Here is a 14,424-nt window from a genome sequence, read left to right as displayed (position 1 = left end):
AGAATCATTGGGAAAAACACCTAGCATGACAATTGCTAAGCTCTGTAACATGATGAGAATTGTATGATGTCCTGGATAATCGATAAATGTAAATGTACAGCCAACCTGACACTTTTTAGAGAATTTGAGTATTGCAGCTCATAGGCAAACATGTGTGTCCGATTACATGTATAATTTTATGCTAAGAGAACATGGAAGCCAATATTATTTTACTGCAATGAATGACTGAAACACTGAATCTTGGATTTCGTTGAGGTGTGAAAATATGATTTTAGTGATTCAAGCCATATCCAGAGACTGATGAAGCAGCACAACACAACAAATAGCACCTTCATCTTCAGTATTAAAATCTGTGTATGTGCTTTCAAGTCTCTACATGCCAATGAGGCCTAACTGGGCCCATGTGAACAGTGTGCAGATGTTTGTGTATAGGTTTTATGGGGTAAAAGATTAAAAAATATCTTGGTGTTTGAGTGTGTCTGTGTGTTAGTGTTTTTGTGTGTGTTACCTGAGTGACCTGTGTGACTTTTTCAGATACATTCTGTGTGCGGTCTTTGATTTTGCTGGGAGCGATGATCTCGATCTCTGCAGGTGAAGGTGGTCTGAGCCGGTCTGAGCCAAAAGTCAGCGTCACCTGAGGAATCCGGCCAATTGCGCGATGTCGCATCAGATCCGAGTCGGATGTGGAGTTCAGATTATTGGGCTTCAGGTCTGAGGGTGAATATTAAGCCAGTAAAGTTACATTATGTTTTTCATATTTCCCATATCTAATTGCCTAGCTGTTGTTTTTCTGTGTTCCTGTGCTTTTCTTCTATGTTAACTAGCAGGGCTCCCGGCTGTCTTCTAGCTTCTTATTCTGTTTTTGGTTCTCTTTATAAATGTTGTTTTTTATTATTCCATCATGGATTAATTAATTGCTTCCTGCCCCTGCTTGCATCTAAACTACAGCACTAAACTAGTACTGTATATAGTAGTCTTATTAAGTAACCAAACAGACACTCAAGATAGATGATTATTCAGAAAAGCAAATATTACTCTGACACTGATGTGTCCATCCCATTAAGGCCTGTTGCTTCATTTCATATTCAGCATATTCAGTGCTACATAAAGTGCACAACCAAAGCTTTCCCATGAGATGCACATAATGAATTAAAATTTACATGCAAATATCTAAGACTATGAGCCATATATGTAAATATACAAATAAGCCGAAGCTTAGCCTTTCACAATTATATGTGCACGGGCACACACACAAACATGCATATGCACACAGCTGCAGGAACATCAGCCAGTGTGGCTGGGGGTAATCACAGGAATACAAAAGCACTGATTGACAGCAGAGTTCCATAAAAGGCCTGGCAGGCTGCCTCACATGTTCTAGCCCACAGCACTCTCTCTGGGGCAGAGTTAGACCTGCATATGGCCCTCATGCTATTTCTTCCAAAATAATGCGCTCTAAATCCCTAGACGTCTGGCATGTTATTGGCCCATTACTACAAATCCAATTAATTTATTTAATTACTGATTTAAGAGACACAAGATAAGATTTGGAATTTTTGCTGCTGTGCTCCCCCTACAGCTGCAGAGTGTAATTCTCTTTTACAGCACTGTCCTGAAATCAAGGGGAGGGGGTGGTGGCTACCTCTCCTCCACGATTGCATAGTTGAGTGTCTGCAGGGCTGAAGTTTTAAACTAATTTAAAATGTCCACATTTTCTGCACCATTTCAATTTGTTTGCAATTTTACATAAAATATTGGTAACAAAAGAATCTAAAATGTTTTCTGTGTTTTAAACCTGATCATTTTGGGCCACACAGCATTATTTCATGTTTGATTGAATTTTTATTTATGAATCTGAAGAAAGCTCTGTATCAGTTCAGACCGTATCCTCCACTGAGAAGGTGATGTTGTTCTACAGTAATAAGATTCGTCTGGCTCCTGCTCACCCAGAGAAGAGAGACATGATCAAACAGCCTGTGACCTGGCAAGAAAGCACTAATCAGTTTTAATGAATGGCTTTCATCATCCACAAACCGGTCTGTTCTTACAGTCAGAGGGGTTTGAGTGTCTGCTATCTGCTCTGCTTCACAGAGACAGAGAGAGCCCTGTGGTGCCTCCAGCTTCATGTACAACCAACAGCTATTGTTTAGGCTTTGTAAAAGGATGGTGTTGGGTGTACAGGGTCCAAATAAGGTGATTTATGAATTTTGGATCTGAATGCCCACAATTACACACAACATTTATTTCATCGTAATTTTTCAAATCTTAAAATATATGTATTACTACCAGACACTGGGAAAAATATGCATATTTCATGTGGCAGAAACGGAGATCCATTTCTTAGATCCAAAATAAGGAAAAGCATACACTATCAACTTTAGTAAACTGGGGTGTATTATTCATTATAATAATAACCTTCCAAAATTTAGTGCAATGACAGGGATACTCTACTAAAAGTATGAGGAAAAACAATAGCAATATCAACGTAGATCTTACAATGACCACTTAAGGATTCATATTGATTTATATGGATCAGGCTTAATAGTTGCACAAAAACACACGGTCACACACAAACACACACACACACAAAGGCCACACACCTCCTTCAAGACACCAATGTTGTGCAGATTTACCTCATGGAAATGGTTTATAATTTTTTCTCCATTATTATACGCATTAGGTATCCCTATTAGTAATACCCCCCCCCCACCAACACACACACACACACACACATGCAGAGTCTCACACATACATAAATTTTTAAACAAATGAAGGATCCCACACACACCGCTCCATGGTTCCCTCATGCCATCTATGTCGTGCAGTGAGGAGGCTCGGCGGAGGCTGCAGACACTCTCCTGAGAGCGGCTGCGTGAAGGCGGAGGTCCGCCAGGGTCCAGGCCAAGCGCTGAGCGCTCCTCCTGGATCAGAGCCTGGGTCTCTGACTGAAGATAACTGTCTTTAGACTGAACCGGGAACTCCTTCAGTGCCACATCCTCAGCAGGGGGCTAAACACACACACAGAGAGAGAGAGAGAGAGAGAGAGAGAGAGAGAGAGAGAGAGAGAGAGAGAGAGAGAGAGAGAAAATCACCGTTAACATGTTGTAGGTGCAGATTCTACATTTTCAGTCCAAACCACAGCTAAAAAGGGAAAACTGTATAATATAAATGTGACAAAATTTTGTGTGTACCTGTAGATAATCCACCACTACTCCCTCAAACTGATCTTTGGAGAAGGAGTGTTGTCGTGACATTCTTAAAGAGGGCATTCTTAACCTCAGCTTGTGTTTTTGTGCTGAAATCACACCCACACACCCACCCACACACACACACACATCCATGAAACAAAATACACTGACATAAATCACCTGGACTTCCTGATTTTACTCATCCATGGCAGTGAATACACTAATGCACACTAACGGCAGTGAACACACACCTGGAGCGGCAGCCAGCCATCCCCTTTAACAGAAGTCTATATAAATATATAATATAAATATATAACAAATATATCTTTTTTATCATTATTTACCACATCAGTTTTTTCAGATAATTTTAGGACACTTGTTTTAGGTATCTGTAAGGATATATTCACACCTTGAAAGTACAGTCAGAAGTTGGTTGTTTTTCTGTTATGCCAATTACATCCCAAACACACCCAGAGAAACGGAGGCCTGGGTGCTGGAAACAACACACCTTCATGATAATTTGATACTAATGATTCATTTATTCTGAATTTGAGAAGCAGTTGCAGAAAATGAACTTACTAATTCATTTTGTAACGCATTTTTCTAGCTATACCTGCACAAAATCTAGCTCCTCTGTGCCACAGATCAGCGTGGGGGCTTTATGTTCCTCTTGCCTATCCTTGGCATTGAGCCTGATGACTCCATAGTGTCTTATTTCATATGATGCTTCAATGGAGCTGTGTGTGCAGAACTAAACCACTGAGCCCAGAATGACTGCAACTATTAAATAGCTTTTGGAAATCTAGTGTATTTCAGTATAAACAGTATACACGTTTATAGGCAAACAGACTAACACACATACCCGAGCGTATCCAGCCCTGTGTGACCCGCTGGCGGAGGCCCTTTTTCAGTGCAGGGTCCAGCAGCTCCTGGAAGTTGAGGATGAACATGATGACCACTCCCTCTTCATTCTTCACCGGAATGACGTCCACCAAACACGGCCGGCATGTCCCTGAGATGGGGAGAGAGAGAGAGAGTGTGAGAAATAGACAATGAAACAGGAAACTGACAGATAAAGAGAAAAAGAATGTGCGCAAACATCGGAAAGGCAAAGAACAAACATAACATAGTGATAAAGATTTACCCAGAGAACCTGCAGAACCTCGTCTAACAATTACTATTGCTGTGTTTTAATATTCAAGTGTAACAACTTTACTTACAACTTAACTTTATAACCAATTTTAGAGTTAATTACACAATAAATAACTATAACATCAATTTCACTTTCATATAAACAATGTTATTTTTTCTGATGTTAAAAAAGAAAAATAAAAAATAATTATTTTTCATTTCTTAAAACTGCAGATAACAAAAACTCGAATCAAATTTACACCATAATTAAATATCTCTTCCACATACACAGTAAATTCACCAGTGTTAAATCAACACTATTAGTGTTAACACTGAGAGTGTTAAACTATTACACTAATAGTGCTAATTTAACACTAATAGTGTTGATTTTACACTGGTGAATTTACTGTGTACAAACACAAATGCAGTAGATGGAAAGTTTATAATTTGCCGTTTCACCAGATGTTCTCCACCTGCCTCAGTTATATTTGAATGGATTTATGTCAGACTATTTTCATTTTAATCTATTTATATAACACATATAGTACTCATATAAACATTATTAAAATTTAAAATAGTCTGACATAAAGATCAAATTTTAAAAAAATTATGAGGTTGCAGAACATTAATTGCATCTATTCAGGGGTCATTTGTCCAAAAACGTAAAGGGTTTAAGCTTTCCTTTTTTGTTTTTTTTAGATAAATTGGATGAAAATGCTTACATTGTGAGTTGTTTGTCCTGATTTGAAAACATGTTGCAAGAGCTGCAAAATAATTTACAGTAAGCTTAAATAATTTCATCCACTCAAACATCGTGATCAGGTGATCTTAAAATAACATGTCAGGCTTATATGGCAGCTGGGATCCACTGGGACACAAATACACAGCAAGTACAGGCCTAACATCCACCTACAGCATGTAAACATTTACACATAAACACATAAACAGTGACAATGTTAGATGACGATCTCACACTAACACACTAACACACACACGCACACACACACACATACACACAAACACACACACACACACACACACACACACACACACACACACACACACACACACACACACACACACACGCACACACACAGCTGAACAGGGAAAAGCAAACACAGAGGACTTTTAGGGTAAAATATCAGATGGACTTTTCTGAGCTGTTTATTCTCTAAAAGCACCATAAAATCCTTTTTATGGCACATTCCCCCATTTTCCCTGAAATACAGAAATCATGTGTCACATTTTCAAGAGAAATCTGTTTTAACTCTGCAGGGGAATGTAGAGACAGACACAGAGAGAGAGAGAGAGAGAGAGAGAGAGAGAGAGAGAGAGAGAGAGAGAGAGAGAGAGAGGAACAGAAAGGTGGGAAGTCAAAAAAAAAAGCTAAGAAAAAAAACTGAAAAAGGAACCACAAAAACAGTAACAGAAAGTTACAGAAACAAGAAGAGGAAGAATAGGAAGAAAAAAGGAGGCTTGTGAAGAGAGGGGGTGAGAAAGTGAGAGATAGAGCAATGGAGGAAATGAGAAAATAAACGAGAAGCAATGAGAGTGCAGAGGAGAGATAAAGAGAACAGTGGAAAAGAAAATGTGACAGAGGTTAGAGGGGAGGAGAGAGAAAGAGACAGACAGACAGAGCCAGAGAGAGAGACAGAGTGAGAGAGCGAGAGACAGGGTGAGAGAGAGAGAGAGAGAGAGAGAGAGAGAGAGAGAGAGGGAGGAAAGGAAGAGAGGATGATGGAAGAGAAAAAAGTGACAGTGAGGAGGAAGGAAAAAAACAAAGAACAGCATGATTAGGCTCTCATTCTGACCCCCTCTGTTCTAGACTACAGCCGGCCATGAAGGCTCTATATATAGCCTCTGTGTGTGTGTGTGTGTGTGTGTGTGTGTGTGTGTGTGTGTGTGTGTGTGTGTGTTTGTGTGTGTGTGTGTTGTCCACGCATTGTGCTTTAGTTGAGTGCTCATGGTGTAAGCCGTGTGCTCTCTGGAGTCCTGTTGTCATGGTAATGTTATCAATGCACTGTTCACAGCCCAGGAACACCTGTCCACCTTCTAACAAACACACACATAGACAGATGTAATGTAATGATGTGTTTCTTTGTGTCTGGTGTGTGGAGCAGGATGACAGGAAGAGCTGTAGAGGAGAGGAGGGGTGGAGGAATAAACACAGTTCTCTATATGGCTGATAAAGCCCTAGTAACACTATTAAAACAGTGTGTATTTAAACCCTCCATCACTTGAGTCATGTCCCTAATAAACCCTCAGAAAATACTGCAATCAACTGCAATAAAAAGCATGCTGTTCTCAGAGCTTAAAATGTGCAGAAAAAAAATTCTGGATTGAATTATATTACCTGACATGAATTATAGCAGATCAAGCACTTGTTTCCACCAAAATAAAATGTCTAAAATATGCTGCATTCCTAATTCTATGTCCACTTTACCTTCTTTAGAATAGTAGAGGATCTCCACTTTGCGCTCTTCTGAGCCGAGTAGGGCCTGGGCCAGTTGGGACAGAGCGCTATTCATGGTGCCAGGACCCACTAGAAACTGACAGGTACACGGCTGCTGCATGATCTCAGCACGAGAGAAACCGAACATCTGGCAGAAGCCTTCATTGCAGTAGATGATCCCACAGTTCTTCATCTGGGCGTTAGCGATCAGGAACTTACGGTCTGAGGAACACAAACATACAATGACTGATCGGACACGCAGAATGTAACAATTTGTGTCAAAAACAAAATATGTGGTCCACTGGTTCAGTCCATGATCTTTATAGTCGTGACAACAGAAACAAAGGGTCACAGTGTCTACAACTCAAACGTAGCTTTTACATATCATGTAAATAATGATAAAATATTAATAAAGCAAAATAACAATTTTCTTTCTGCATAAATTTGCTTCTTAGCACCGAATACTTTCCTCTGCTATAAAGTGATATTAAAAATATGGTTTTGGTTTTAAATGTACATCAAAATTACTACAAAACAATGTCTCCACAATCAGGCAGTGTATTCCCTTTCACAGGGAGTGTTTCAAGACATTACAATCTTCAGATATGTCTTCTATCACCTCCCCTGTAGAAAAAGTCTGAAAGTTTTTGGGAATCCCACTATTACATGCTGACACTTTGTTGTACTCCTGTTTAAAGGAAAAATAAGTAAGATGTCGGGTTCGCCCTAATGTAATTAATTTTTTAACGGAACTATACTGAAATCAATGAGGAGGGGGAAGGAGAAGTGCTGGTTTCCTACACTCCTTCAAAAGTTACATAGTCCAGTTTTTGCACTTCTGAGTGCAGAGTACTAATCACAGAGGCTATATTCACTCTATTACAAGTCAGTGAAGCAAGTACAATGACAATATTACATACTGTTCCTTTAAATATTGAGGATGGAGACAGAAACCAAGCAAAAAAGTACAAAAGAGTCAAAAAAAAAGTCACAGGCAGTGATTAAAGGTCAGAGTATTGAACAGCATTGATAACATGAACTTTGATGGAAAAAACACCCTAAGCCAATATTACCCTTACAAGTCTCTCGTAGGAGGTCTTATGGAAAAAGCTTGTTTTGTGGTGAAACTCTGAGGCTGTTATAGCTCATGCTAAATAATCATACACTTGCTTCAAACTGTTTAGTATTATCAAACAGATTTGTTTATGTTGTGTACAACATTGTATGACATACTGATTTCTATAAAAATGGACAAGGAACAGTAGCAGAAACCATCTTGGAGCTTTAAAGGTGACTTCAAGAATTCAAGCTTCAAGATGGCTGTTACTACTCCACTACTTATAGCTGTGCAATATATGTATGTTGTCCATTTTAGGGTAAGTCTGTGATGATGTAAAAGAACAGTGTGCACAGTTGCTAATGGATGTACATACACTTGAATCAGCTGTCAGCTACATTAGCTTTGCATCTCCAGTTGAAATCTACCGAAGCAAACTGCAGACACCCACCTGCATTTTTGAGGGTACCAGAGAAATTGTAATTTGATATTTTTTCCACCAAACTATCACTCTCAGGTCCAAAACTAGCTAAAAAAAACTGAACAGGCTGATAAGTTTGGCACGTGTGAGCTGGAACAAGAATCAATGGCAAATGAGTGTGATTTTCTCTGTTCTTTCTCTCTCTCTTTCTCTCCTCCCTCCATGTGTGTCATCCTATGTGTAATTATCTTCCAGCAGGAGGTCTGTGGTGTCTGTTCAGTCTCACTGGCTGTGTGAGTTATTTTTGCTGTAACATCACAGCATGCAATACTAGCGAAAACCCAATCGCAAAACCCTCAGACCACACCCCACAAGAACCTTACACAAGAAGGGAAACACAAAATTGAACAAAAGTTGAACTGTTTATAATTATAGTTGCAAGCACTGGTCAACTATAATGTTAGCCAATTACTTATCTGCTGTAAGTAATTATTTACATGTTTCTCAGGCAAAGGAATTAAAGTCTAGAAAGGTGAAATGATACACTTACACTTAGGTTAGGTACAATTTTTGACTTCTGAGATCAAAATTTGATTAGATTTTTCTAGGTAATAATTTTAAATATTTTGTACCATAATGACAACTGCTGTATGTTTAAAACTGTCATAGGGAACATTTAACTCAAACATGAATAAAATGCCCATCCTTAATCAAAATGCAAATTCTAACAAAACCAACCCCTGACCTCCTGTTCTTTCACTTTCTTTGTCTTTGTCTTAGCAGTAATTGTTTTGGTGAAGAAACTTCAGGACTACACTCATTATCACTTTTACACTGTAACAGATCCGAAGGCACTAGCTGGTTGCCTAGCAGCTGCAAAATCACACTTCGTTTTTTCAGGTATAGAGCAGGGGGGGGGGTGCATGAGCCTATGAGCATGCTTACACACAAACAGTCACAAAACACATAATGCAAATGACAAAGATGACCAATCAAACTAACATCACAGACTAAATAAACACTCGTTTAAGTCATTAAGACGACTTCCAATCTAAACACTATCTAGGACACAGTACAGCAATAGACAAAATATATTCTAACAGTGCAAGACCTGGTATATTATATATATAACCTGCCACCATCTGAAAGCTTTCATCTTTGAGAAAGATAAGAAAACCCTGTTCCACTCTGGCTTCAGGTCTATAGAAATACAGAGATGTTTTGTCCATTCCTCCATTGTGAGATGACAACTCAAACGTATGTGTGCATTGGCCATCGCAGGGCCAAGACAACATCACTGAATGTGTTTGGGATCATTTGGATTATGAGAAGCATAAAATATAGCTAACTAATGGGACTGAATATTGGAGGCAGAGTTAGGCCTCACTAAATGGTGAACAAATTGATACTCTGTTTAAATGTGTGGGCTTTTTTGCAAATTTTCTTTTTAAAAATGTCTCCTGTCTTTTCATTAGGTCTTACACACACACTGCACTCTGAAACGCTATCTGAACTATGCACAATTTTGTTAATATATTTTTTGTAGAACTCACTTTAGCATTGTAATTTAAGAGATTTCCACTTCACACTATGCGTATTATATGAGGACATGTTAAGGAATTCAATAAATCTGCTCAAGCCTTTCACAATCGGTCAAAAGTGACGTCCAGGAAGTGGTGCGCTGGAGTCTATAATATTCTGCTGAATCTAAATATAATAGGCAGATTAAGGCCTAAGCTGCACAATTAAACACCTATCAATCAGCCCTGAAGGCTAAAACTGAAAGCTTTTATCTGATCCTGTGCTTCCTGAATCTCAGATAAGTAGTTTTAACCACTGGCACAGTTACTCACATTCATGTGCTATTACTTAATTTCCATTTAAGCAAGCAAAATTCTAATTAGCTTAATATTTTCATTCATTCATCCAATTATTTATGGTCACAGTGGATCTGGAGCTTAGTCTAGTGTGATGGGATTCTCAGCTACTGTCCTGAATTCCTAGCTTCACTATTCTTTGTTTCTTCTGCTCCAAGTCAATTACCCCATGAATAATTATGATGTTGGATGATTAATTCTAAATCACTCCAAATCATCTCAAAAGTACTAAATGGAGTGCCATCATTCCAGAAAACACAGCTACACTGTTCCTCAGACCAATGTTGGGGGATGTATACCCCTCTAGCCCATACGTGGCTGGGGGTGTGGTTATTTTAGATTCATGTGCAGCTACTCCAGAGGGGCACAAGATTTGTTTATACTGAATTACACAAAGTTAGCTGAGGGAATGCGATTTGATTGATTGAGGAATAACCTGCTCATTTTGGGGTTACTTGTGTAGTTAGTGATAACATCACATACATTAAACAGATACACCAGAAGCTACTTTAAAACAATATTTGACTTGGAGCTTGTTTGGTCAGATTGTGAAGATTGTGAGGGTGAGACAGCACCCTACCTCAAATTTTGCAAGTAAGTATTTTTGTCTGGTAGCTCTAATGGCAGAGCAACAAAATGAATACCTTTCGTGATAACAGAATATGCCATACATAACAAATCAATACATATAAGACACAAAATAAGAATTTAGAACTGCATTTCAGCCTTTTAAACTACTGGCTTGATTATCAGTAATGGACATGCACATTTTCTTATACATAACTATACAATAGCAAATAATTATTCAATAGCTTCTATGAAACTAAACTGTATGTGATGTGGTCATGAGAAAGTGTAGTTTAAGGGTCAATAGACCATGATTTTAATAGGCCATGTATTTCAATGAAAAATTAAAAATAGTCTTCTAATGCTGCATAGGTTTTAGTGAATGTTTTTAGCGAGTTCAATAAGACATGAAAAGAGAGGTACACTTGATAAGTTCTCTGACAGCTATAACACACCTTAGGTGCTGATCCTGCTTGACACATCATAGGTGTTCTGCTATTCTTTTAATAGCAATCTTACACTTGAATAGCATTCAGAAGGACTCTTTCTGTAAATGACTGCAGTTACCGCTCTGTAATATAAAACTGTACTCTAGGAGCTTTGCATCACTAAGACGGATGTAATCTGGGTTTGATAAGCATAGGCCATCTAGTCTAGCACACTGAAGCAATCTAGCTTTAATAATAAATGCTTCTAAGGGGAGATACTTCTACCCATGTCTGAATCATTATCAGCACAGCCACGGTCACACTGAGAGTGGTGCACAGTTTATTTCATTACACCAAACTAGAGCACAAACTAATGTCAGAAAGAGCTATTTATAACATTACCCCTGTGGTCCACGCACCAGACACCATCCCACAGGACAGAGACACAGAGGCAGTCAGAGAGATAGAGACAGAGTGTGAGACCGAGACAGAGAGAAAGACCAAAGGAGAGAGAAAGCTGGATTCAAAGCCTGTAATAAGTGGACAAATAGACATTTCAAATTAACGATGGGAAAGTTGGAAGGATATGACTTTTAATGACCCTGCTACCGATAATTAAATTTGTACCGGCTCTCTACTTTAAAGACAACTAATCTTTAAAATGAGCAGTTTTATTACAAGTACTCCACTGAACATAAGCACCTAACTGTGCACTGTAGAGACGACCATTACTGTGATAAATCATAAAGGCAATAACCATTACAAACTATGCTAAAGTCTGGACTAGTTCTATTTCTATCAAATTCCAATGTGTACATCATTTCAACAATATTGCATCAGCCTATTTTGTTCCAAAACAACTAAACTAAAACTGAGTTGATATTAATTTTGTTTAGCTTGAAATAAATAGTGATTTATGTGGAGTGTGCTTTAGTACTGAAGCAATAATGCTAAGCTAATCTTAGACAGGTTTGAATGTGTAAATATCTAGTGTCTTAATCTCTGTCAAGGAAATGAATGTGCAAATTACACGTCTGCACCACATTAAGGTTTCTGAGAAGAAGACAGCAAGGGTAAATCAGTCACACACACGCACACACACACACCACACACAGATCACAAGAGAGGGCCCTAACAATTCATTTTGCATTGTTTTTAGATTAATGCCTAATAGCCTGTATTTGCAAGCCAAATATACACTGAAGAACGATAATTACAGGCTTTACCAAAGTCAAGAAGACACACTCGAGAGGTATTATTTCCTCATATATATTACAATCTATAAGGACTGAAAGGGTTCAGTGAATTCCTGGAGCTTTGACACATTACGAAAATATCATAAAGAGCTGCGTCTTGGAAACTTCCTGTCCAGCTTTTTCTCTCTATATTATTTAGAAACTGTTGATACCTTTTCACTAGTGTCGCACTGGTGTAATAAGTGGCTTAATATCAACCTTTCATAAGTGTACAGCACCTTATATGAGAGCCTGCAATGTGGTATTAGTTTACAGTAAAGTTTTACAGTAACAGGAACTTGATTTGCAATATGGAGAATTTAAGAAATACATCACAAACAAATTTTAAAACTCCCTCCTTGTTTTGACACTCATTGTCCATGTTATTAACTCCACTGACAATACAGGAGAATTTTTGGAGTTCTACAATTACAGATGGTAGTCCATCTGTTGCTGTGCATACATTGTCCCTTCCACCCAGTTCATCCATAGTCAGGACCCCCATTTGACCACGAAAGAGCAGTTATGATAAGAATAGTGGAGCATTCGCAGAGCTGCAGTGACCCTGACATGATGGAGGTGTGTTAAAAACTCCTGCAGCACTGTTGTGTCTGATCCACTCATGCCAGAACAACACACACTAACACAGCAACAGGTCAGTGTCACAGCAGTACTGAGAATTATCCACCGCCATAAGAACAGGCCTACCCGCACTGTTGTAGTCCTGCCCACTGAAGAACAGGGTGAAAGGGGGTTAACCAAGTGTACAGAGCAACAAATAAACTACATTCTGTAATTGCAGAAACACAAAGTGCACCTATATGGTCAGTAGAACTGATAAAAAGGCAAATACGTTTTTTAATTGTTGGTTCAGTTTCACATTATAAGAACAGCAGGTTCTTAAGGAGTTTGGCACAAGTAGTCTAGTAATAACAATAAATGTGTTCTGTGTGCTGCAGATTTCACATTTGAAATTATGTGGGATACACTAGGGATGGGGAAAAAGCATCATACATGAGTTAGTTTGGAGCTACCAAATGCTTGTTGGCTTCATACGAAAAATGTATCTACATAAAGACAAATACAGCACATTACATGAGCTTGTAGACATTTTTGGGGCCACGCACACAAAAGGCCAACTATTTAACACGGGAAATAAAAGTATATATTAAAAACTAAAGCTTAAACAACGCAGAAAATCCACTTTGGTCACAGAAGTCAAACACAGAATGTCTCAAATGGCGACAGCGATGCTGTAGGTCTGAGGCAATGCTACAGACAGAGATACACATGTAGAGGAAAGAAAAGTTGTTTCTCTTACTCTGCCCGTCGAATTTGCGGATGATAGTGTCCAGATATGTGTTCTGGAGAGCGACGTGTCCGCGGCGAACGGGCATTTTCACACTCCTTCAACAACGATGTGTCTCCTCTTTTCCAGCTGATTTTCTACTGGTTTCTGCGCTTGCTTCTTCACGGAGAGGCGACGAAGGAGGAAGGTGAGCCGCAAACGGAGCACATGGCGCCAAAACAAGTGCTATTCGGCGAGATACGAAAGAAAGGAAGGAGGAAAGAAGGACAGAAACACAAAAAGGACGAAAGAAAGAAAATGAAAGAAGAGAAACACATTAAAAAAAAAAATCATACACAGCTATCGAGGCGAGAGCAGTTGCCAAGGCTACGCACGCGCACGTAGCCAGTGGCTAATTTGAAAATAACTTTTCCAACGGTTTTTTTTACTTAAATTGAGAAAATTACAGTAGGCTGTAAAATGGATAAAATATATGAAAATCTTAGAGGTGCACTAGAAACAGGCACCGTGTCCCCGTGGTCTTTCAGAAATGGGGACAGGGACGCGAAAACTAAGATATATTTGGCAAAAAAAAATAAAAATACATTTAAAATAAGCCCGATTGTTCTGTCACTGAAAGCGAACAGTTTCGACTCCTGTCACCGAGCCACACTCAATCTCTCCGTGACTCCGTTTAGTGAGGGGAGGGAGTCAAGTCGACACAGCTGTCACATCTGACACAGGCCAGATGCGCTCTCTTCACCTTAGCATCTCTCTCTC

At 38.9% G+C, this 14,424-nt stretch overlaps 1 protein-coding gene across 1 annotated transcript in view; it reads right to left on the bottom strand.

Annotated features, from left to right (window-relative positions):
• kcnh6a (potassium voltage-gated channel, subfamily H (eag-related), member 6a) overlaps nucleotides 1–13,988 on the bottom strand; it is a 41,646-nt gene extending 27,658 nt beyond the window's left edge. The window contains exons 1-6 of the mRNA XM_066642196.1: nucleotides 13,678–13,988; nucleotides 6,763–6,993; nucleotides 4,051–4,200; nucleotides 3,192–3,295; nucleotides 2,789–3,008; nucleotides 509–711 (exon numbers count right to left, since the gene is read on the bottom strand). Coding sequence (XP_066498293.1) covers nucleotides 509–711; nucleotides 2,789–3,008; nucleotides 3,192–3,295; nucleotides 4,051–4,200; nucleotides 6,763–6,993; nucleotides 13,678–13,753 — 984 coding nt within the window. The 5' untranslated portion in view covers nucleotides 13,754–13,988. The remainder of the gene's footprint in view (nucleotides 1–508; nucleotides 712–2,788; nucleotides 3,009–3,191; nucleotides 3,296–4,050; nucleotides 4,201–6,762; nucleotides 6,994–13,677) is intronic.
• Nucleotides 13,989–14,424: the final 436 nt, after the last annotated feature.

The sequence above is a fragment of the Hoplias malabaricus genome, chromosome 13 (assembly GCF_029633855.1).
Source record: "Hoplias malabaricus isolate fHopMal1 chromosome 13, fHopMal1.hap1, whole genome shotgun sequence".
NCBI classification, from domain to species: domain Eukaryota; kingdom Metazoa; phylum Chordata; class Actinopteri; order Characiformes; family Erythrinidae; genus Hoplias; species Hoplias malabaricus.
This window is presented reverse-complemented; position numbering and strand designations above follow the sequence as displayed.